The sequence below is a fragment of the Sciurus carolinensis genome, chromosome 3 (genome assembly GCF_902686445.1).
Source record: "Sciurus carolinensis chromosome 3, mSciCar1.2, whole genome shotgun sequence".
NCBI classification, from domain to species: domain Eukaryota; kingdom Metazoa; phylum Chordata; class Mammalia; order Rodentia; family Sciuridae; genus Sciurus; species Sciurus carolinensis.
Window position 1 is genome coordinate 167,895,096 of NC_062215.1, and position 24,435 is coordinate 167,919,530.

The 24,435-nt window shown below is 41.0% G+C and overlaps 1 protein-coding gene across 2 annotated transcripts in view; it reads left to right on the top strand.

Annotated features, from left to right (window-relative positions):
- Nucleotides 1-228: 228 nt before the first annotated feature.
- The window catches only part of Mogat1 (monoacylglycerol O-acyltransferase 1), a 45,656-nt gene continuing 21,449 nt past the window's right edge, over nucleotides 229-24,435 (top strand). Inside the window, exon 1 of one of the 2 annotated variants that reach the window (XM_047547486.1) lies at nucleotides 229-417. In XM_047547486.1, coding sequence (XP_047403442.1) covers nucleotides 324-417 — 94 coding nt within the window. In that variant the 5' untranslated portion in view covers nucleotides 229-323. The remainder of the gene's footprint in view (nucleotides 418-24,435) is intronic. The other variant, XM_047547487.1, reaches the window with a different exon arrangement.

The following is a 24,435-nucleotide window of genomic DNA, read 5'->3' on the forward strand; positions in this document are numbered from 1 at the left end:
GCTGCTGAGTTCGGCCCGCCAGCCTCTGTCCCCTCCTGCGGTCCCCTGTGCCTACTCGCGCTCTCACCGAGACGGGTGCGCGCCGGCCACTGCAGCGGCAGCGCTGCGGCTGCTTGGGCCCGAGCCTGCGGGGGCGCGAGTGATTGGCAGCCCCTAGCCTCAGCCCCGGTGCGTCCTCCAACCCAGGGCCAATATCTGTCCCCGCCCGCTCCTCTCCGCCCAGTTGGTGCCCCGTGCGAGGCCAGATCCCACCCCACACTTCCCGCCGGCGCCGGTGAGGTACCAGTGGCAGCGACAGGCGCGGTCCTCGCGGGAGAGGGAGCATGAAGATCGAGTTTGCGCCGCTCAACATCCCGCTGGCGCGGCGCCTGCAGACCGCGGCGGCGCTGCAGTGGGTGGTCAGCTTCCTGCTGCTGGGTAAGACGACCCGGTGCTCTGCGCCGCGGTGCCTGGGCGCGTCACCTCACCCCAGGCAGTCCCCATCCGAGCCCTTGCTTCGAACTTTCCCACTCTGCTTGCCTGTCCCCTCTGAGCAGGCAGGTCAGAAGGGGGCGTTGGGAGCTGATGTGGGTCTCTCCCTTGACTTCTTTCTCCAGGAGAACCTCGTAGGAAATAACTTGTTTACCAAAAAAAAAATTGTTTTTGAAGTGAGGTGTCTCATACCCTCATAGAATAAAAGTCATAGACTATAAATATACAGATGGGTGAATTTTTGCAATTATGTCCAGCCGAAAGTAGCCATGACCCATCAAGCTATAGAACATGGCACTTCAGCTCCTCAAAAGTTGGTAAACTCCTTCCTCGAACTGTCGATTCTTAAATGCGAAAATAATGCCTAGGCATTGAATCCTGTCTTCCCAACTTTAGGACAAATTAGCATTGTTAACTTTTCCGTGTTTATCATCTTCTGGGGACAGAAAGGTGCCTTTCTACGAGGAACTCACCACTTATTGGGTTGAGTTGTGTGGCTCCTCTCTGAAAATCATCTGACCCAGGAGTGTGTTCCAGGTGATTTCCCAAGTTAAGCCCACATATGCTGTTAAAGCTCACAAGCTAAACCCCTGGATGTCTCAGGGAGGCTTACCTGAGTGCTTCTTAATGTTTATTGTGCTCTTGGAGTAAAAGGGGGTGGGGTGGCAGCAAGAGGAATTATTGGGAACCCCCCCTCTATGCAAACTTAAACTCTTCTGAAAGCAGAAAATCTTCTGTGTGGTCTAAGATCATGACTTGCACACTATTGGGACTGAATAATAAGCTCATTGCATTATAGACTTTTACACTTTCGAAATTGCATTTACATTTTGAATGTCTGGATCAGTGATTCTCAACCCTGGCTGCTGGTGAGAATCACTGAAGGAGCTTCTGAAAATAGAGACAGACACTCAAGCTCCATCCCTAGAATTTCTAATTTATTCATTTCTAAACGAAGCTTGTGCATCAGGATTTAAAAACAAAACAAAACAAACAAACAAACAAAAACTCTCCAGGTGGCTCTGGTGTGCAGTGAGGGCTTATGAAAAAGGTAGTTTAAAACATTTACTCATTAGGCCCTTACAGGGCTGGTAGCATTATACTCCATTTAGCTCTGGCTCAAAGGACCAATGAGATAATAAGACAAACTTATTTAAGAAAACTTATTTAGTGCACAGTATGTACTTGGTGCTGTTTCAAGCACCTTCCACTATTATCCCTGTCATCCTCAAGGACAACCTATGAGGTAAGGACTATTCCTACTCTCATTGTACAGATGAGGGAATTAAGAGGTCAAGTAAATTGTTCAAGGTCAACAGTTAATAGCAGGTGGAAGAGCGGGATGTAAGAAAGTATTCTTCCCCAGGTCCCTGTTTCAGCCACTGTGTGCCTGCTTTCATGCAGTGACTTGACAGGGTAGCCTGACTTCCTAACTGATCATGCAGCAAATCTCTCAGAATTCACTGTCTTTCATGGTGCTTATCATTGATTGTGTTTTTATGTTGCTGATCGTATTTGTATGTCATTGATTGTGTTTGTCTGTGTGGTTCTGTGAGAAAGGTCTGTCTGGGCGTTCGAGTCTACAAGCTCAGGGAAGGAGCACCCAGCAGCAGAAGTTTTGCGAGAAGTTCTTGGTACGACTGTTTACACTGTTGCCCAGGATAGGAGTTACCCACACTGAGAGTTCTAACTCACATAATCCTCGTAGTGACCTTGTGAGGTAGGGACTACCCTTTCCTCAAGTTGCAAGGAAGAATCTAGAAGAGAAGTAGATCACACAAAGGCACAGGGCTCAGTAGTCAATGACTAAGCCACACATGCCGTATGTGACTAGATTAGTGACCAGAATGTGACAGGTGCTCAGGAAGCCATGCCAAATTTGAATCAAACTACAGTGGCTCTGCAGACAATTAGTTTAAATGTTTTCATATCATACATTTGACATTCGTATTACTAGGAACTTGTTATTTAGTATATTTTGGAAGTTGTATTATGGAATTCATCAGAAAAGTAGAGACAAGGACGTGAGTTCTAATAGACTCATTATCTTTGTTTATAATGACTTAATAATTTGCCCTATTTTATCTGTTCTTTTTCAAAATATTTAAGAATGTATTACATTGTGATTTTTTTAAATCTTAAACACTTTAGTATGTATAGTTGAAAAAGTATTTTATATGTAGCCATAATACTGTTGTCACATGTAGCATAGTTAATACTGTTGTCACATGGCTTAAAATCATCTAAGCCAAGTTCATATTCAGATATCCTATGTTGTGTCAAAATACATCTTTACTGGCAATTTGAACCTGGATCCAAACAAGACCCACCTGTTGCATTTGGTTTTATATCTCTTCATATAGAAAAGTGCTAATCCATTTGCTTCTTGTCAGGAATGCATTGAAGAAGTCAAGTCATGTATTCTGCAGAAAAATCACTTTGTGGATCTGTCTGATTGCTTCTTTGTAGTGTTAACTTGTTCCTCTGTCCCCCATATTTCTTTTAAAATGGAAGATGTAGCTGACAGAGAGGTATGTGTCTGTAATCCCATTGGCTTGGGAGGCTGAGTCAGGAGGATAGAGAGTTCAGAGCCAGCCTCTGCAAAATTGAGGCGCTGAGCCACTCAGTGAAACCCTGTCTCTAAATAAAATACAAAATAGGACTGGGGGTGTGTGGCTCAGTGGTCCAGTGCCCCTGAGTTTGAGCTCTGGTACCCTCCCCCACCAAAAAAAAAAAAAGGAAGATGGAGCTAAATGTTTGATTAGATTTAGATGAAACCCTTTTGGCAGGACTTCTAAGATGCTGCTGTGTGTTTCACATTCTGTCTCATCAGGATGCACATGGTGTCTGGGTGTCCCATTATTAGTGTTTGAGGTGGGTCAGTGGGTCCAGGAATGAATCGATTTGAGAGGTGATAATGCTGTGAAGGAACCCTCCCCACTGGCCGTTGACCTTTCCCTTAGTGACTTTCATGATCCTTGCTTGAATTGTTTTGATACTACAAAATGACAGTTTGCTTATCCTATCATTCTTTCTTCATCTATTAGCTAGAATTTCTGCAAGGATAATTTTTTTTTCCCTCCTCATATGGGCCCATTTGACTACTCTACATTTCAGTTCTTACAGGAAAGGAAAGATAAATGCCAACTTCTTTCCATTTAATTGTGAATTTCAAAGTAAGGTGCTGACAAAATAGTTATTTCCAGTCACAACAAGCAGTCTTTTATTAACTATGTATATTTAAGATTCTAGTTCAAATCCTTGAGTGCATCTTTCTTGCCACCATCAGAAAAGCAAATAGTTTTAAGCTGTTAGCACTTGGGATTTATTTTAAAGGAGTCAAATGTTTCATTTAGTCATGAAATCAGATACTGTTGCCTTGAGAGAAATGTTAAATACCTGTTATCCAATCTTAATATCCAAGAAATTGAAACATTGCTTATTAGTTTGTGAACCATTAAACCATTAAATTACAAAGTGGAAAACCGAAACATTTTTGTCCTTCTTCTACCTACAACCCCATGGCAAGTATTATTTTACTTATTTATTTTTTATTTTTACAGACTGCATTTTGATTCATTGTATACAAATGGGGTACATCTTTTCATTTCTACGGTTGTGCACACTTATTTGTTTTTTTAGAAAAAACTAAAACTCAAGAAGTTTAAGACCACATATAAGTGGTGAAACCAAGATCTTTTACTGAGTGGGCTTGCTTACTTATTTAAGCAGCTTTATTGAGATATAATTGACATACACATTGCACATATTTAAAGCATATAATTTGGTAAGAAATCATCACCACAATATCACCATCATCCTCCAGAGATTTCCATACCCTTCCTTCCTGGCCTCCATCCCAGGCAACCACTGATTTGCTTTCTGTCACTACAGATTAGTTTGCATTTATGGAGTTTTATGTAAAAGGAATCTCATAGGTTCATTTTTTTAATTGGACTTCTTTCAATTCAGCATGATGATTTTGACACTTGTCGCTGGCTCTTTGCGGTGCCAAATCTGCAGGTATTTGTCACCGCCTGCAGCAACAATTTGCGCAGGTCTTTATCGGTGGTGGACTGGAAACGAACTGCTTCTATCTTTCTTTTATTGGGCTGCTTTCTCGCTTATTCGCTTGTTGCCTTGTTCCCTGGGCTATTGAGGAAGAAAGGCTTTTCTGAGAGAGAGAGAGAGAGAGAGAGAGAGAGAGAGAGAGAGAGAGACTTTGCTTAAGAGAGAGAGACGACACTTTCAGAAATCTTATCTTCTTAGTTCTGCTGCTTCTTCTTAAAGGTGCATCCTGCATCCTGTGAACTAAGGATGTGTCTATCTGAGGTGCTTTAGTGATGTGTCCCGCATACTGCGATCTGTGATCTGCAACCTAAAGATGTGTTCTCAGTTCTCTGCTCTGCGATCTGCCTTCCGCCGCTGCCCCTACTCGCAGCTTCTATCTGCTTGCCGCCTTTTCTTCCTTTCTGCTAGTGGCTTCTACTCCGCTTCTTTCTGGTAGCTGCTATTCTTACTGTGGCGCCCCGCCCACCACCCGCCTATATTCCCTCCAGGAGGCGGAGGGCGGGGCCACACCAGTTGCCATCAGGCGAGGAGTCAGCTGCCCTATCACAGCAAGTGTCAAAACGAGCAGGCGCGCTGGGGAACACCTGTGCACACACTATGCGCGTGGACTTAACTGAATACGGCCAGTGATAAATCACCTGAGTGGCTTATGTCAATTAACCTCCTCACTGCCGATGTGATCAGGCGCCGTTCTAGCAGGCACAGCCCCCAACAGACACTCATTCTTGTTGCTGTGTATTTCAATAGCTCATTGCCTTTTGTTTCTAAATAGTACTATATTGAAGGGATATATTTGTATTTGTCCATTCATCTCTTGGTGAATATTTAGATTGCAGCTTTCATGAATTATACTGCTTGTGAATTGTACCACCATTGCCCCTGGCCCCTGGATTTTTAGTCTGCACCAGTGATTTATCTGGATGTCAGTACATGCTGTTTTGCTAACTATAGCTTTGTAATTTCTGAAATCAGGTGGTATTAATTCTCAGACATCTGTGCTTTTTTTCCAGAGTTGATTTGATTATTCTAGGGCCTTACAATTTCCATATGCATTTAGTATCATCTCAGTTTACACATACACACACAAAGTCTGCTAGCATTTTGATTAGAATTAAATTTTTGGTTGGGATCAGTCTATAGATTAATTTGAAAGAACTGACATCTCAATGATGTGACTTTTCTACTATATGGTTTTATTTATATTGAGTTTTCAAATTTCAGAGCACATTTAAGAACCTAGGGATTTTTGTCAAAGTGTACATTCACAGATGTTTTGATTCTGTGGAGCTCAGGGAGAGCCATTAATTTTTTAAACCTTTTAGTTTGAAATAATTTCAGAAATAATAATTACATGAAATAAAAAATGATATTAAGTTACAAAATTTCCCATAATGTTTAATCCAATTCCCTAAATGCTCACATTTTGCAATGTTGCCCTGTCCCCTGCTCTTGCTCTCTGTTCCTGTCTCTTATCCCTTTCCTCCTCTCCCCATATCCTTATTTTCTGAACTCTTTGGAGTAAATTGCAGATGTGGTTTCCCTTCCCTCTAAGTTCTTCAGTATGTATTTCCTAAAGTCAAGGACGTCCCTTACCTAGCCACAATACAAACAGCCTGATCAGGAAGGTAGTCCAGCTCCAGCCCTGACCTGCCTCGTTCATGTGCCAGCAGTTGCCCCACTAATGTCCTGTTACAGCAAAGGAATCCACTCGCTGTAGTCCGTCATCATGCCTTTCAGTCTCCCTTAATCTGGGTAATTTGGGGGGGCATTGTAACATTCCCTTGAGTTATAATAGCGTCCTAGACTTGGGTGCACTCTCATGTGCCCCTGTGTAGTGGACTGTGTCCATGGCTTTCAGGTGGTGGCTATACTTATTCCATCGTTAAGCTTGGAAGCTTTCTGAAATACTCAGACCATGGGACCAGTTTTAACTGTATCTTTGTTAGGATGTATGTGCCTTTTTTAAGGCAAAGAAGTGGGTTAAATGCTGGATTTGCTATAGAACAAGAGAAATGCTGTTCCCTCTAAGTAATGCTTTTTAAACATTGTGTGGATTAGGCCCACCTGTTAGGAAGATGATGCTACAGAATTCTGCAAAGGGATTTGAAGTCTGTCTTTTAGCGCCATCTGGGCAGACGCGGGGCTGGGTGCAGTGTGCACACCTGTAATTCTGCCTACCCAGGAGGCTGAGGAGGAGGCTTGTCTCAAAAAGGAGGTGGTGGGATGGTGGGTTGGTGGTACTGGGTATTTAGCTATTTGGTTCAGTGGTGAAGTGCCCCTGGATCAATCCCCAGTACCACTCCCTTATACACACACACACACACACACACACACACACACACATATAAAGAAAGAAAAAGCAACTCTAGAAGATAAATTCTCTTAAAATAAGAATCTTAAAAATCAGAAGAATGTTACATTTTTGTATTCAACAGATGGCATTACTTAGTGTTTTGGAGTATAATGCTTCTAGGAATAAGAATGAAAAGAAGTGCTAATGGGTTTTACTTGCTTCTGCATTCCATTTATTTTCTGTGTTTTATGTTAAATGATTAAAGGAACTGTAGGAACAATTTTAAAACTCCTTAGATGAGAATCGGAAGGATACCTATATGAATTACATATTTTATTATTATTATTGTTGTTGTTGATATTGGGCTTGAACCAGGGGTGCTTTACCACTGAGCTACATCCCTAATCCTTTTTATTTTTCATTTTGAGACAAGATTTTGCTAAATTGCTGAGGTTGATCTCTAACTTGAGACCTTTGAGCCTTAACCTTCCGACCCCTGGCCTTACAGGTGTTAAGTCACTGTGCCCAGCACCAGATAAATATTTTAAATTATTTCTTAATATTGGTCACTATTTAATGGAAACAAATGAACTTTTAACAGTTTTCATAATGCTTTTCTGATGCAGGCTGCTCATGGGAATTTAATATAATCATTTTAAAGATGTGAATATTCTTATATAAGTAGACTTGTTCTGCAAGGTTGGTCTGATTTTTTTTCTCTCTTTGTAGAATCATTTTATTTCTTTTTAAAAATAATTTTCTATAATAATAATAATAATAATAATAATAATAATAATTCATGCTATTAGATAAGTTGAAAAATATGTAAGAGTTTTTAAGTGAGACAGTTACAGGGTTGGGGCCTTCCAGGAAACTGAAGCAGCATGAAGGCCCCCCCTTCGAACCCCATTTCTTGAGATCAAATCAGAAATATTTCAGATATGTCTCTCAGAATAACAGGCATGAATTTATTGAAGGAATAGGAAAAGGGAAAGGGGACACTCTTCAAGGGAAAGAGTGGGTCCTCTCAGAGAGGAGAGGGATGGTGTGCCTCTCTACACTCCAGTTTTGTTAAGGATCCCAGAGAAGTTTCCAGAGAGTTCCACCCAGGTCCACCTCTTGACTTTTGACTGACAGCAAAATGACATCAGACTTTGAAATCCTCACTGTCATGACCACTCTAGATCACTTTGGTCCATGCTGTGAGTGGTTCTGATTAGATTCTTAACCATAAATTCTTGCAGATTTTATAGTTAAGAGGAATTATCCTTATTTCCCTGAGTTCCAGAATCTGGTCTGTGAAAAGGGTCACAAAAATCTCTCCCTTCAGGGTAACTTGGTCTCCTTTTATCAACATTATTTGGACCTGCATTTCTCTTGCAGATAACAGGTATCTTGCTGAGGAATGTGACATATTCTGTCACTTAAGCCAGGCAGGGCTGCAGGTAAATTGCTTCTTAGGAAAGAAAGCCTGTGGGGTCAGCATGGTGGGCTTAGTTTACAGAATTATTCCCTCAACCTCTTGTTCCCACCAGGCTCATCTCTCTGTCCCCTATCAAGACTAGAAAAATTTCATACTCTAGAACTAACCATAGTTAAAATTGTGGTATATTCCTTTCCTTCCATTTACCTATTTTTTTAAATTTTATTTTTATCCAAATAATGTGTGTATCTGAGAAGAAATCAGAGAACACACTGGGTTGACCCATATGAAACTGGTGTTTTAAAAAGTCTCAAGTAGCCAGGTGTGGTGGCACAGGCCTGCAATCCCAGAGGCTTGGGAGGCTGAGGCAGGAGGATCATGAGTTCAAAGCCAACCTCAACAAAAAGCAAGGCACAAAGCAACTAAATAAAATACAAAATAAGGCTGGGGATGTGGCTCATGGTCGAGTGATCCTGAGTTCAATCCCCGGTACCAAAAAAAAAAGGAAAAAAAAAAAAAAAGAAAAGTCTCAAGTAGTCACTGGCAGCTAACTAATAACTAACATTTATTGAGTCTTTCAATAAGCCATAATTATTCTAAAGACTTTCTGGGTATTTCATTTGTATTTAACTAACCAATTATTTTTCCATGTTTTAAATACCATTGGTTAAAAATTCTTTAATATTTTTAAAGGAGTTTTACATTCACAGGAACATTGAGAAGAAGGTACAGAAATTCCTACCCATCCCCCACAGAGCTGGCTTCCCTCATTGTCAACATCTTCAGTTAGAGTGGTACATTTGTTATAGTTGCCAAATCCGAGGTTTCAAGATGGCGGACTAGAGGGCGGCTGCATTTCATGTTGCTCCAGGACGCAGGATTCAAAAGAGGAGATAGTGAGAGACTTGGGACCAACTCAAAGTCACCGGGTGAGTCTCTCCCGTTGGGGAGGTGTCCTGGATGGGGCGGTAGCCCCGGAACGCAGGGAACTTTGTGAAGTAGAGTTGCTCGGCGAGATGCCACTCCCCCCTCTGGAGCGGTAAACACGGACCACTGGGATCATCGTAGAGGAGGCAGCTCAGCACAGCACTTGGACTCGGAGCAACCACTGGGGCTCCGGGCAGCTGCCTGAGGAAGAGCTGCGTGGCGAGCTGTTTGGACTCAGACCAATCGCTTCTGAACACCGGGGGGCTGCCCGGAGGAAGAGGAGAAGCGCGGCGGGTCGCTTGGTCTAGGAATGACTGCATCAGAGCTCCAGGTGGCTGCTCAGAGGAGGAGGCGAGTGGTGAGTGGTTTGGACTCAAAGTGACTGCTCCTGAACACCGGTGGCCTGCCTGGAGGAGGAGTGCGGTGGCTCGCTTGGTCTCGGAGTGACCGCTCCTGAACACCCGGGGGGCTACTCTGAGAAGGAGGAGGAATAGGGCGGGTCACTTGGACTCAGAGTGACTGCCTAGAGCTACGGGCGGTTGGCGGGAGGAGAAGACGCGAATTGAGTTGCTTGCACTCCTAGTGACTGCATCGGAACACTAGGCGGCTGTCCGGAGGAAGAGGTGTGTGGCGGGTCTCTGGGACTCAGAGCTATTGTACGGGGCTCCAGGTGGCGGCTCAGAGGAGGGGCCACATAGCCAGGCGATTAGGTGCAGAGCAGAGTCCCAGGAGCTAGGCGGCTTCTTGGTGGAAGAGCCGCACAGAGACACGCTTAGGGGTGGAGCGAAGTTTCCAGGACTGCGGGCAGATTCTCTGAGGAGAGGCAGCCTAAGGAGACTCGTCTGCAAAGGGTGAGGCTCCCAGGCCCAGGAGGTAGGTCCAGGCCCCTGGGAACGTAGCAGAGGAAGGCAGCCCAGACCAGGCGGTAGTTGTAGATTGAGGGGAACCTCTAGGAGGGGAACTGAGCAGCGAGACCTCCCCACTGGGTGAGTCTTCCCTGCCAGGTGAGGTTTTCCCACAAGGACGGTAAAACCAGAGACACAGGCACAAACAGACCTTGCCTCAGCCCACAGCCTAGTTCCTCTTTGGATGACCATTGGTCAACAAGTGGAGGCACCTCTGCCCACTATCAGGGAATATACCCCACCTGAGGGTCACCAACCCTAGAGAGGCAGCTTCCTTGTAGAGCAGCGCATTATCAACTTCCTCCAAGACTTTAGGCTACTGAAGGATAAGAGGGGATATACTAGCAATCTTCAGGGACATTATAAGTCAATAGAGGAAAACAGCAATATCTTAATAATCCACTGATTCCTGAACAATATGAGAAAACAAGGGAAGAAAATGCCCCAAACAAATCTAGATGTTACATCCATAAAATCCAACGACAGCATGGCAGAAGAAATGACAGAAAGGGAGTTCAGAATGTACATAATTAAAATGATCAGGGAAGCAAACGATGAGATGAAAGAGCAAATGCAGGCATTGAATAATGAGATGAAAGAGCAAATGCAGGCATTGAATGATCGCACCAATCGACAGTTAAAAGAGTAAATACAAGAAGCAAAAGATCATTTCAATAAAGAGTTAGAGATATTGAAAAAAAACCAAACAGAAATCCTTGAAATGAAGGAAACAATAAACCAAATTAAGAACTCCATAGAAAGCATAACCAATAGGATAGAACACCTGGAAGACAGAACCTCAGATATTGAGGACAAAATATTTAACCTTGAAAACAAAGTTGAGCAAACAGAGAAGATGGTAAGAAAACATGAACAGAATCTCCAAGAACTATGGGATATCATGAAAAGGTCAAATTTGAGAATTATTGGGATTGAGGAAGGCTTAGAGAAACAAACCAAAGGAATGAACAATCTGTTCAATGAAATAATATCAGAAAATTTCCCAAATCTGAAGAATGAAATGAAAAATCAAGTTCAAGAGGCTTATAGGACTCCAAATACACCAAATTACAACAGACCCACACCAAGGCACATTATAATGAAAATACATAACATACAAAATAAAGACAGAATTTTAAAGGCTGTGAGAGAAAAGAACCAAATTACATTCAGGGGGAAACCAATACGGATATCAGCAGATTTTTCAATCCAGACCCTAAAAGCTAGAAGGGCCTGGAACAACATTTTTCAAGCTCTGAAAGAAAATGGATGCCAACCAAGAATCTTATACCTAGCAAAACTTACCTTCAAATTTGACAATGAAATAAAATCATTTCATGATAAACAAAAGCTAAAAGAATTTACAAAAAGAAAGCCAGCATTACAGAACATTCTCAGCAAAATATTCCATGAGGAAGAGATAAAAAACAAAGAAGCAAATCAGCAAAGGGAGGACTTATCCTAAAGGAACTGTCAAATAAAGGAGGCACCAAGTTGTGTCAAAAAAATAAATTAATAAATAAAATTTAAAAAATGAACCAAATGACCGGGAATACAAATCATATCTCAGTAATAACCCTGAATGTTAATGGCCTGAATTCATCAATCAAAAGACATAGACTGCAGATTGGATTAAAAAGAAAGATCCAACAGTATGTTGCCTGCAAGAGACTCACCTCATAGAAAGAGATACCCATAGACTCAAGGTGAAAGGATGGGGAAAAACATACCATGCACATGGACTCAGCAAAAAAGCTGGAGTATCCATCCTCATTTCAGATAATGTGGACTTCAAGCCAAAGTTAGTCAGAAGGGATAAAGAAGGACATTTCATACTGCTTAAGCGAAGCATAAATCAGCAAGATATAACAATCATAAACATCTATGCCCCAAACAGTGGCTCATCCATGTATGTGAAACAAATCCTTCTCAATTTTAGAAACCAAATAGACCATAACACAATAATACTAGGTGATTTTAACACGCCTCTCTCACCACTGGACAGATCTTCCAAACAAAAATTGAACAAAGAAACCATAGATCTCAATAACACAATCAATAATTTAGACTTAACAGACATTTATAGAATATACCATCCAACCAAGAGTGAATACACTTTCTTCTCAGCAGCACATGGATCCTTATCGCGTTCCCTCTGCCCGCAGAGAGAGACACGACAAACGTCTGAAGCTTTGGAAGTTTATTGTGCACAGTCTTCCTTTCTTTCCCTCTTTTCTATCCCCTTCTCTCTTTTCTTTCTCTCGCTCTCTTTCCCTCTGCTCAACTCTCGCCTGCTCCGGTCGCTCCGCTTCTCCTGCTCGGCTCACGCCTGCTTCGGCCGCTCCGCTTCTCCCGCTCGGCTCACGCCTGCTTCGGCCGCTCCGCTTCTCCCACTCGGCTCTCGCCCTCGCTCGCACTCTTCTTCCTCGCTTCTTCTCCTACTCTCAGCTTCTTCTTACTCTCAGCTTCAGCTTCCCTCTTCCTCCCCCACCCACCAAGCTTATATACACTTCAACCAATCAGGGGAGAGCACACGAGGTAAACACGCGGACAGCTGCAGGCATAGAATAGGTACACGAGGGGGGCATGCTCTAATCACATCGTTAACTAGCCAATCATTGGAATTCGCTGGTTGTTTACTGTATAGCTGGCCGCTTTTGGCTCAGCACCAGGCTCCATCTTGACCGTGCCCAAGGCTGGGGATCCCGGAAACCCCGACAGATCCTTCTCTAAAATAGACCATATATTATGCCACAAAGCTAATGTTAGCAAATACAAGAAGATAGAGACACTACCTTGAATTCTATCAGATCATAATGGATTGAAGTTAGAAATAAATGAAAGAGTAAAAAACAGAAACTACTCCAACACCTGGAGATTAAACAATATGCTATTATATGATGAATGGATAACAGAAGATATTAGGAAGGAAATTAAAAAATTCTTAGAGGTAAATGAGAACAAAGAAACATCATATCAAAATCTCTGGGACACTATGAAAGCAGTACTTAGAGGAAAATTTATTTCATGGAGCACATTCAATAAAAGAAGTAAAACTCAACAAATAAACAACCTAACACTACAGCTCAAAGCCCTAGAAAAAGAAGAACAGACCAACACCAAAAGTAGTAGAAGACAGGAAATAGTTAAACACAGAGCTGAAATCAACGAAATTGAAACAAAAGAAACAATACAAAAAATTGACAAAATAAATGGTTCTTCAAAAAAATAAACAAAATTGATAAACCTTTAGCCATACTAACAAAGAGAAGAAGAGAGAAAACCCAAATCACTAAAATTTGGAATGAACAAGGAAATATCACAACAGACACGATTGAAATACAAAACATAATTAGAAGCTATTTTGAAAATCTATACTCCAACAAAATAGAAAATTTTGAAGACAGTAACAGGTTTCTAGAGACATATGAATTGCCTAAACTGAACGAGGAGGACATACACAATTTAAATAGACCAATTTCAAGTAATGAAATAGAAGAAGTCATCAAAAGCCTACCAACAAAGAAAAGTCCAGGACCAGATGGGTTCTCAGCCGAGTTCTATAAAACCTTTAAAGAAGAGCTCATTCCAATACTTCTCAAAGTATTCCATAAAATAGAAGAGGAGGGAACCCTCCCAAACTCATTCTATGAAGCCAATATTACCCTGATACCTAAACCAGACAGAGACACATTGAGGAAAGAAAATTTCAGAACAATATCCTTAATGAACATCGACGCAAAAATTCTCAACAAAATTTTAGCAAATCGCATACAAAAACATATTAAAAAGATAGTGCACCATGATCAAGTGGGTTTCATCCCAGGGATGCAAGGTTGGTTCAACATCAGGAAATCAATAAATGTCATTCACCATATCAATAGACTTAAAGTCAAGAATCACATGATTATTTCAATAGATACAGAAAAAGCATTTGATAAAATACAGCACCCCTTCATGCTCAAAACACTAGAAAAAATAGGGATAGTGGGAACATTCCTTAACATTGTAAAGGCCATCTATGCTAAGCCCATGGCCAATATCATTCTAAATGGTGAAAAACTGAAAGCATTCCCCCTAAAAACTGGAACAAGGCAGGAATGCCCTCTTTCACCACTTCTTTTCAATATTGTCCTTGAAACTCTAGCCAGAGCAATTAGACAGACCAAAGAAATTAAAGGGATACGAATAGGAAAAGAAGAACTCAAACTATCCCTATTTGCTGATGATATGATTATATACTTAGAGGAACCAGGAAATTCCACCAGAAAACTTTTAGAACTCATAAGTGAATTCAGTAAAGTAGCGGGATATAAGATCAATGCACATAAATCTAATGCATTTTTATACATAAGTGATGAATCTTCAGAAAGAGAAATTAGGAAAACTACCTCATTCACAATAGCATCGAAAAAAATAAAATACGTGGGAATCAATCTCACAAAAGAGGTGAAAGACCTCTACAATGAGAACTACAGAACACTAAAGAAAGAAATTAAAGAAAACCTTAGAAGATGGAAAGATCTCCCATGTTCTTGGATAGGCAGAATTAATATTGTCAAAATGGCTATACTACCAAAAGTGCTATACAGATTCAATGCAATTCCAATTAAAATCCCAATGACGTACCTTACAGAAATAGAGCAAGCAATTATGAAATTCATCTGGAAGAATAAAAAACCCAGAATAGCTAAAGCAATCCTTGGCAGAAAGAGTGAAGCAGGGGGTATCACAATACCAGATCTTCAACTCTACTACAAAGCAATAGTAACAAAAACGGCATGGTATTGATACCAAAATAGAAAGGTGGATCAATGGTACAGAATAGAGGACACGGACACAAACCCAAATAAATACAATTTTCTCATACTAGACAAAGGGGCCAAAAATATGCAATGGAGAAAAGATAGCCTCTTCAACAAATGGTGCTGGGAGAAATGGAAATCCATATGCAACAGAATGAAACTAAACCCATATCTCTCACCATGCACGAAACTAAACTCAAAATGGATTAAGGACCTCAGAATCAGACCAGAGACCTTGCATCTTATAGAGGAAAAAGTAGGTCCAGAGCTTCAACATGTCTGCTTAGGACCAGACTTCCTCAACAGGACTCCCAGAGCACAAGAAATAAAAGCAAGAATCAATAACTGGGATAGATTCAAACTAAAAAGCTTTCTCTCAGCAAAGGAAACTATCAGCAATGCAAAGAAAGAGCCTACAGAGTGGGAGAAAATCTTTGCCAATCATACTTCAGATAGAGCACTAATCTCCAGAATCTATAAAGAACTCAAAAAACTCTACACCAAGAATGCAAATAATCTAATCGACAAATGGGCTAAGGAAATGAACAGACACTTCACAGAAGAAGATCTACAAGCAGTCAACAAACATATTGAAAAATGTTCAACATCTCTAGTAATAAGAGAAATGCAAATCAAATCCACCCTAAGATTCCATCTCACCCCAATTAGAATGGCGATTATCAAGAATACAAACAACAACAGGTGTTGGCGAGGATGTGGGGAGAAAGGTACACTCATACATTGCTGGTGTGTTTGCAAATTAGTGCAGCCACTCTGGAAAGCAGTGTGGAGACTCCTTAGAAAACTTGGAATGGAAACACCATTTGACCCAGCTATCCCACTCCTTGGCCTATACCCAAAGGACTTAAAATCAGCATACTACAGAGATACAGCCACATCAATGTTCATAGCTGCTCAGTTCACAATAGCTAGATTGTGGAACCAACCTAGATGTCCTTCAATTGATGAATGGATAAAGAAACTGTGGTATATATATACAATGGAATATTACTCAGCTATAAAGAATGATAAAATTATGGCATTTGCAGGCAAATGGATGAAATTGGAGAATATCATGCTAAGTGAGATAAGCCAATCTCAAAAAACCAAAGGAAGAATGATATCGCTAATAAGTGGATGATGGCCCATAATGGGGGGTGGGAGGGGTTAGTGTTAGGGTTAGAGTTAGGGTTAGGGAGGGGGGCAAGAATGGAGGAAGGAAGGACTGTATAGTAGGAAAAGGGGTGGGAGGAGTGGGGGGAAGGGAGAAAATGAATCAAACATCATTACCCTGTGTAAATTAATGATTACACAAATGGTATGCCTTTATGCCATGTACAAACAGAAACAACTTGTATCCCATTTGTTTACAGAAAAAAAAAAGGAGGCAAAACTGTAACAAGTGACATTGACTGTATTGACTAATTAAATTGAGTAAATTAGTCACATTGAAGAGAGTGGGAAAAAAAAATAGTTGCCAAATCCATGATGGCACATCATTACCCCCCAGATCCATGGTTTACGTTAGAATTTGTTACCAGGGGAGTTCCTGGAGAGGAAGATGTGACTTGGGACCAATGGGGTCCTTGGTACACTTGATGTAAAAGAGTTTCAGCAGGGATTAGTTACAGGCACAGATTTATTTAGGAAAGCAGATACACATCCAAGGGAGAATGTGGACTCTGAAGGGAAAGATGTTTTGGAGGGATAAAGTAAGAAATACACACTGGAGGGAGAATGCCCACCATCTTGAGAATGTGAAGGAGCATGTTGGCTACCCACAGATTGAGAAGCCTTTGGGATAAAGCAGGGAATATACGTTGAAGGGAGATTGCTAGCCATCTGCAGAGGGGAGACAGTAACCCCTTGGTGGGGTGTTAGTATTTATAGGGGGACAATTGCTCGGGGCTGGACCAAGGGTGGCATCAGGCAGAGTATACAGTTTCATGCCAGTTTTCTCTGTGCTTGTTTGCATATTGCTTATGTTACTTTTTGCAGGCAAGGACATGGGTCAAGAGCAGGGGCTAAGGACTTGGGCTGGGTTGCTCACTGATGCTTTTTTATTGCATTTCAAAAATTCATGAACATGTGCATTCCAATGGCTCATGGATGCTTCTCTTTCAAGGCAGCCTGTCTCCCTAGGTTCCTGTCTCAGGTTCACTGTTGCTGTTGTACATTCTGTGAGTCTGAATAACAGATAATGAAAGTACCCATGAGCACAATATACCGTAGCTTCACTGCTCTAAAAACCCTCTGTGCTTTACCTATTTATCCTTCCCTCTTCCCTAACCTCTGCTAACCACTGACCTTATTAGTGTTAGGGGTCGCTGACTCAGTTGTGGCTCACCGGTAGCTCCCAGAAAAAACGATCTGCAGATATGAGATCTCACGCAAAAGACTTTATTTATGGGGCGGATAAGGTCCGCTTGGGGTGGAAAAAAGAAAAAAGAAGGAAATGACATAGGGCTTCTCCCAGATATGGGAGGAACCAATCGCGGTGGAGAATTCTTGCAGACTGACTGATAGACCAATAACATGTTAGGACGTAATGTGGGAGGCAGGAAGATGACGGCAGCAGAAGCCAAAAATTCCTGGAACGTAAGAGGCGGGTAGAACGCAGACTGACAGGTGATGGGGAGGCCGGAAATTCCTGTAACGGAAGAGGCCTGCAGATCGCAGATTGACAGGTGATGGGGAGGCCGGAAATTCCTGTAATGGGAGAGAAGGGTGGCTTTATACCTTAGAATTAGTGTCTCCATAGTCTCACACTTTCCAGAATGTCTTGTCATTGGTGTCATACAGTATGTAGCCTTTTCCACTTGGCTTCTTTTACTTAGTAATATGCACTTAAGTTTCTTTTATGTCTTTTCATGGTTGATAGCTCATTTCATTTTAATGGTGAAAATATTCTAATGTGTGAATGTACCAGTTTGTTTATCCACTCACCTACTTTTGCAGAGCAATGCTTTTAAATTTTTGATCAAGTCCGGCTTCTTATCAGTTCTTTCTCATGGATTGTTGCCTTTAGTTTCATATCTAAAAACTCATTGCCAAACTCAAGGTCACTTAGATTTTATCCTATGTTATCTTCTAGGAGTTTTATGGTTTTTGCATTTTATATTTAGATTTGTCAACCATTTTGAGTTAATTTTTGAGAGCCAGGTGAGCGCCCCCGCCCCAGCCTTTCTTCAGTTCTCCATATATCAACAGGACATCTACAGTTCAATTCTGGCCCTCTTTCTGGAGTTAGCAATAGATCCGATGAGCTGAGAGCTCAGTCCACTAGGTTGCACCTGCTTCCTGTGTCAGTCTCAAGTTCAGGTAATGACCTGTGCTTCTGACTGGCTACAGACTGGGGGTTCCAACAACTCTCTCCTTGAACTCAGTCATTTTTCAATGATGGTTCACAGAACTCAGGAAAACGCTCAACTTTTGTCATTTAATTACAATGGATGTGGAGCTGGGCCATGCCACCATGTTAGCCTGTGTGCTGGATGCGTTCACCAACCTGGAAGCTCTCTAAACCCAGCATTCTGGGGAATTTTCTGGAGACTCCATCATTTAGGCACAATTGGCTACTAACTCCATTTCCAGCCCTTCTCCCCTTACTGGAGGATGGGAGTGGGGCTGAAGTTTCCCAGCTTTTAATCCTGGCTTGCTTTTTCTGGTAACCAACTCCACCCAGCAACTCACCAAGAGGTGCCTCTTTAGAATAAAGACATTGCTGTCACCCAGAAATTCTGGGCATTAGGAGCTCTGTGTCAGGAACCCAGGTCAGAGTACAAATATTAGAAGAAAAGATGCACCTGACACCCCTCTTGATCAGGAAATTGCAAAAGTTTAAAGCGATCTATGGCAGGAACTGGAAAGAAAACCAAATATATATTTTTTACTATATCACAAATACCATGCTGTAATTACCAACAGGGAATTATACACTTATAAGTTTGTCAAAAGGTAGATCTCGTGTTAAGTCTTCTGATGATAATAAAATAAAAAATTAAAAACATTCTTGTTGCTGGACACAGTGACGCATGCCTGTAATCCCAGCAACTGGGGAGGCTGAGGCACGGAGGATCATGAATTCAGAGCCAGCCTCAGCAAAAGCGAGGTGCTAAACAATTTAGCAAGAACCTATCTCTAAATAAAAATATAAAAAGGCCTGGAAATGTTGCTCAGTGGTTAATTACCCCTTGGGTTCAATCCCCAGTGCCAAAACAAACAAACATTCTTGTTGATCTAAACTCACCAACATTTTGTTATTTGCTTTTTTTGTCCCTCTCTCCTCTCTCCTTATCTCCTTCCTCTTTCTCTCCACACATATAAGACATGCAATGCTGATGAAAGTAAGAAATTTGAAAATAAGAAATTAAATTGTAATCACTGGGCACTATGGCACATGCCTATAATTCCAGTGGCTTGGGAGGTTGAGGCCGGAGGATCATGAGTTCAAAGGCAGCCTCAGCAACTTATTGAGGCCCTAAGCAACTCAGTGAGGCCCGGTCTCTAAATAAAATATTTGAAAAAGGGGTGGGGATGTGAGTTAGAGGTTAAATCCCCCAGCCTGACTGGGTTCAATCCCTGGTACCAAAATAAAAAAAAAAAGAAAGAAATTAAGTTGTAATCATCATGACATTTCATCTCTAAATTCTGTAATGTGTCTCTTGAAAACAAGAATTTTCTACACAAATCTAAATCATTTGGGCTAAGTATGTAGCTTGGTGGTATAGCAGGTACTTAGCATGTGCAAAGCCCTCAGTTTGATTCCCAGTAACACACATACACTCCTATTATCATGCCCAGGAAATTTATCAGTGATAAAATAGTCTCATTCAACCTTTCCTTTATAACTGGATCAGGCCCTACAGGCTACACTTTTTGGTTTTAATCTTTTACAACATTGCTTTCCTTTTTTTTTTTTTTTGGTACCTGGTATTAAACCCAAGGGCACTTAACCACTGAGCCATATCCCAGCCCTTTTTATTTTTGATTTTTTATTTTGAGACAAGTTCTCACTAAGTTGCTTAGGGCCCCACTAAGTTGCTGAGTCTGGTATTGAACTTCTGATCCTCCTGCCTCAGACTCCCGAGCTGCTAGGATCACAGACCTACACCACGGTTGCTTTCCTTAAACCGCCTCAACCAATTACCTTGTAGAAAGACCCATCTCTGCCTCAGGTGTGGTGGCACACACCTGTAAACCCAGCTCTCAGGAGGCTGAGACAGGAGAATGGAAGATTCAAGGCCAGACTGGGCAACGTAGCAAGACCCTGTCTCAAAATAAAAAATAAGAAGTGCTGGGGAAGTAGCTTAGTAGTAAAGTGCTTGGATTTGATTCCCAGTATGGCAAGCAAAAAAAAGAAAAAAAGAAAAAAAAAAAAAAAAGGAGAGAAAGTAGCCCATACCTGACTAGATGATGGGGTATATTTTCCATTACATCATATCAGGAGGCATCATGTAATTTTGTCTCTTTGTTGGTGATGCCAAATTTAAGGATGGCATGTAGACTTTGACTGAGCCTTATTTGTTTTGTACTTTTGCACTGTTACAGTGATTGGGACATTGCAGCACTATTCAGAATAGTCCAACGATAGGAACAACCCAAATATCCACCAACAATGCATAAATGAACCCGCAAACTGGTATGTTCATACACGGGAACATTGTTCAGCCATACAAGAGAATAAGGTACTGATACACACTACATCCTGGGTGAGCCTCAAAACTTGATATAAAGTGAAAGTTTAAAAAGTCACATAATACACGCCATATATGAAATCCATGTATGTGAAATATCCAGAATAGGTAAATCCATTGGATTTTCTTCAGAGTGGTTAATTTTATGCTATGTGAGTGACGCCTCAATAGAAATTAAGTGAGGCAGAATCTACGGGAGTTAAGTGGCATACAAGTGATTAAGAGGCTGATTTATGATTTTTTCATCCAGAATATATTAAGTCAATCTAGCTAAAATTCAAGCCTTCATTTCAACTTGGTTTGTGAATCTGATTGATTTAGAAAGGTATCAACTAGAGGATTTGAAGAGTATTGACTTCACGTTAAGTGAAATAAACCAGACTCAGAAAATCAAGGGTCAAATGTTTTGCTCTGTGGAAGTTAGAGCAAAATAAGGGGGGAGAAAGGCAGAGGGAGTGGATACCATAAAGATATAGGGAAGATCAGCGGAGTAGAAGAAGGAGGTGGAGAGGGAGGGAGGAGGGAATGGGAGTCAGGCACCAGGAGCTGCAGTGGAGTAGGTCCAAGTCCATGCACGTGTGACTGTGACGAAATGAACCCAGCTCTTAGGTATGCCTGTAATGCTCTAATTAAAAAGCCAAAAGAGGCGCTGGGGAGATAGCTCAGTTGGTAGAGTGCTTGCTTTGTAAGCACAAGGCCCTGGGTTCCATCCCCAGCACCAAAAAAAAAAAAAAAAAAAAAAAAAAAAAAGCCAAAAGAGGTATCAAACTCAGTGTTTAGAATCATTTTTTATTGATGTGTTATAGTTACACATAATAGTGGAATTCCTTGTTACGTGTTTATGCATGCACATGACCTGATTTGGTCTATTGCAACCCCCAGTGCCTCCCCTTTTCAGCCCCCTTCCCTCCTCCAGACCTCTTCCTCTACCCTATTGCTCCCCCTTCTGTTTTCATGAAATTCACTCCTCTTTTTTTTCTTTTCTATTTTTATACCTTTATTTTATTTATTGTGTTTATTTATGTGGTGCTGAGGATCGAACCCAGTCCCCACACATGTGAGGCAAAATGTTCTACCTCTGAGCCCCAGTCCCAGTCCTTCCTTTTCTTTCCTTTCCTTTCCTTTCTTTTCTTTTCCTTTTTTCCCCCTCTGGAGCTTCCTTATTTGAGAGAAAATATATGACCCTTGACTTTCTGAGTCTGGTTTTTATCTTACTTAACATATTGCTCTCAAGTCCAATCCATATTCCTTCAAATGACATAATTTTGTTCTTTATGGCTGAATAAAACTCCATTATGTATGTGTGCTGTATTTAAAAATCATTCATTCATTAACGGACACCTCATCTGGCTCCATAACTTGGCTATTGTGAATTGTGCCGCTGTAGACACGGGCATGCATGTATCACTGCAGTAGGATGACCTTAACTGTTCAGGATGAATACAGAGCAGTGGGAAGCTGGATCAGATGGTGTTTCCATGCCTAGTCTTTTGAGGAACCTCCATACTGATTTCTACAATGTTTTAGAGTTGACTTCTTCACCTTCTCTTTGACTTCCAATTGAGAAGAATCCTGTTACCTTGAATTGCTTAAAGATAAAAATAGGAAATAGAGGTTATCAAATTATCTAGTTTTTATAACATTTTCTTCTTTCAATCCAATTTAGAATTAAGGAATTACAAAAACCTATGCAGGTTCTGTTTCTGTTGTGCAATATGAAGGAATAAAGCAATATGTGGAGCAGGAGTTTATTAGGAAAATTCTAGATACTAGACTCTCAAAGCATATCAAGTGACAAAGAATTTTCTGCTCACTGATCCAGTATTTACTTTTTATCCCATGGAAGTATACCAAACTGTGAGGAAACTTTATTTGGGATGTCATTTATGAAGCTCATTCATTAGACGCACAGATAGTAATAATTTAAAACTAAGAGAATGGTTGAATTATCTCTGACAATCATTGGAATGTTGATCAGTCATTAAAAATAAAATTTAAGGAGAGATTATAATACCAGATTTATAATACCAAACAGCTAATGTGAGATTACAATAATTGATAAAATGCAAAGTGAAAAATAATGTTTGATCTGCTATGGTAAAAAAAAAAAACAAAAAAACATAATTTGTTCATAAGGGAAAAAAAAAAAAAACCAAAAGGAAAAATTTAACATTTCTTTCTGCTGGATGACAGGAATCTGGCTAATAGTCTGTCTTCTTCTACTTTTGTACATTTTTCAAATGTACAATAGTAAACACGATTTTTGTAATAGTGGCCCCAATTTGGGGGCACTAGCTATGTGCCAGGCACTGTGCAACCTTAGGTCATTTACTGTCTTGGCAGCCTTTGGAGACAGATGCTGTGATCAGGTAAAGGAATGAAGGTGGAGAGCTAAAAAGAAGCTGCCCCAGGCAAATTCTATCAGAGGTGAATTGTTATGGTTTATAAGTGAGGTGTCCCCCAAAAGCTCATGTGTGAGACAATGCAAGAGAATTCAGAGGTGAAATGATTGGGTTATGAGAGCTTTAATCTAATCAGTATATTAATTCACTGGCAGGGATTAACTGAGTGGCAACTGTAGGCAGGTAGGATGCGACTGGAGGAAGTGGATCTTTGGGTGTGTGCCTTTGTGTTTATATTTTGTCCCTGGTGAGCAAAGACTCTCTGCTTCCTGGTGGCCATGTCCGGAGCTGCTTTCCTCCTCCACACCCTTCTACCATGATGAGTTGACCATCTATGGACTGATACCTCCGAAACCGTGATCCCCAAATAAAATTTTCCTTCTCTAAAATTGATCTCGTCCGATCTGGTGGTCACAGTGATAAATAAATAAATAAATAAATAAATAAATAAATAAATTAAAACTGACTAAAACAGTGGTCCAGTTCCAGATCCACATTGTAACTATGACAAAAGTAAATCATATAATGAACATTCCAGAGATATACAATGTATATTCAACTAGCATTTGTGTGGTTGGCTTAACACAGTATTGGATTCATTCTTGTCTCTGTGATTGAAATTAAGTCAATTTTCTTTGGGTCTCAGTTTATTCATCTTCATGGTAAGGAAAAGATTTGTCTCCCATTTGTCTGACTCTTTATGCTCTGAACCTGCTTATGCACTTGCAATAAGTACTTTCATGTGGGGGTGGGTACTGGGGAATGAACCCAGGGTCTCACACATACTAGGCAAGTGTTCTACCACTGAGCCATGCCCCCAGGCATTTTTATTTTATTTTGAAACAGTCTCACTGAATTACCCAGTCTGGCTCCAACCTTATATTTCTCTTGCCTCAGCCTCCTGAGTAGCGGGGATTATAGGCATGTGCCACCCTGCTCTAAAATAAATACTGGCAAGTTCACAATGTTTTTATAGGTGGGATAGTGGTTTTTTTTTTGTTTTGTTTTGTTTTTTTGTTTTTTAAAGATGAAGTATTTGGATTTAGGCATTAGGCAGATCCAGGTTCAAATCCTTTGGATACTTGAATTCCCTGAACCTCAGTTTCCACAGCTATAAAACAGGGGCAGTGATTTGTACCTTGAGGGTTGTGAGGAGCAGATAGGAGTCCCCAAGTAAAACGACAGGAGGTGGTCACCACTCAATAGCTGGCCTTTCCCTCCTCGGTTCCTCCTTGGCTCACCCGATATAACTTTAAGTACAGAAAACTGAAGTGTGTATATGTTTCTTGTAAATTCTTGGCATACCTCCCTAAAGTAGACAGAAGACCATCATTGGTAAATCATCCACACTCAGACTTGGGCAAAGAGAAGCCAGTCAAGAAAATGGAATGATCCTCCTAGGAATGCCAGCAGAGGTCACTCTTTCAGCCTTGCTTCTGGGC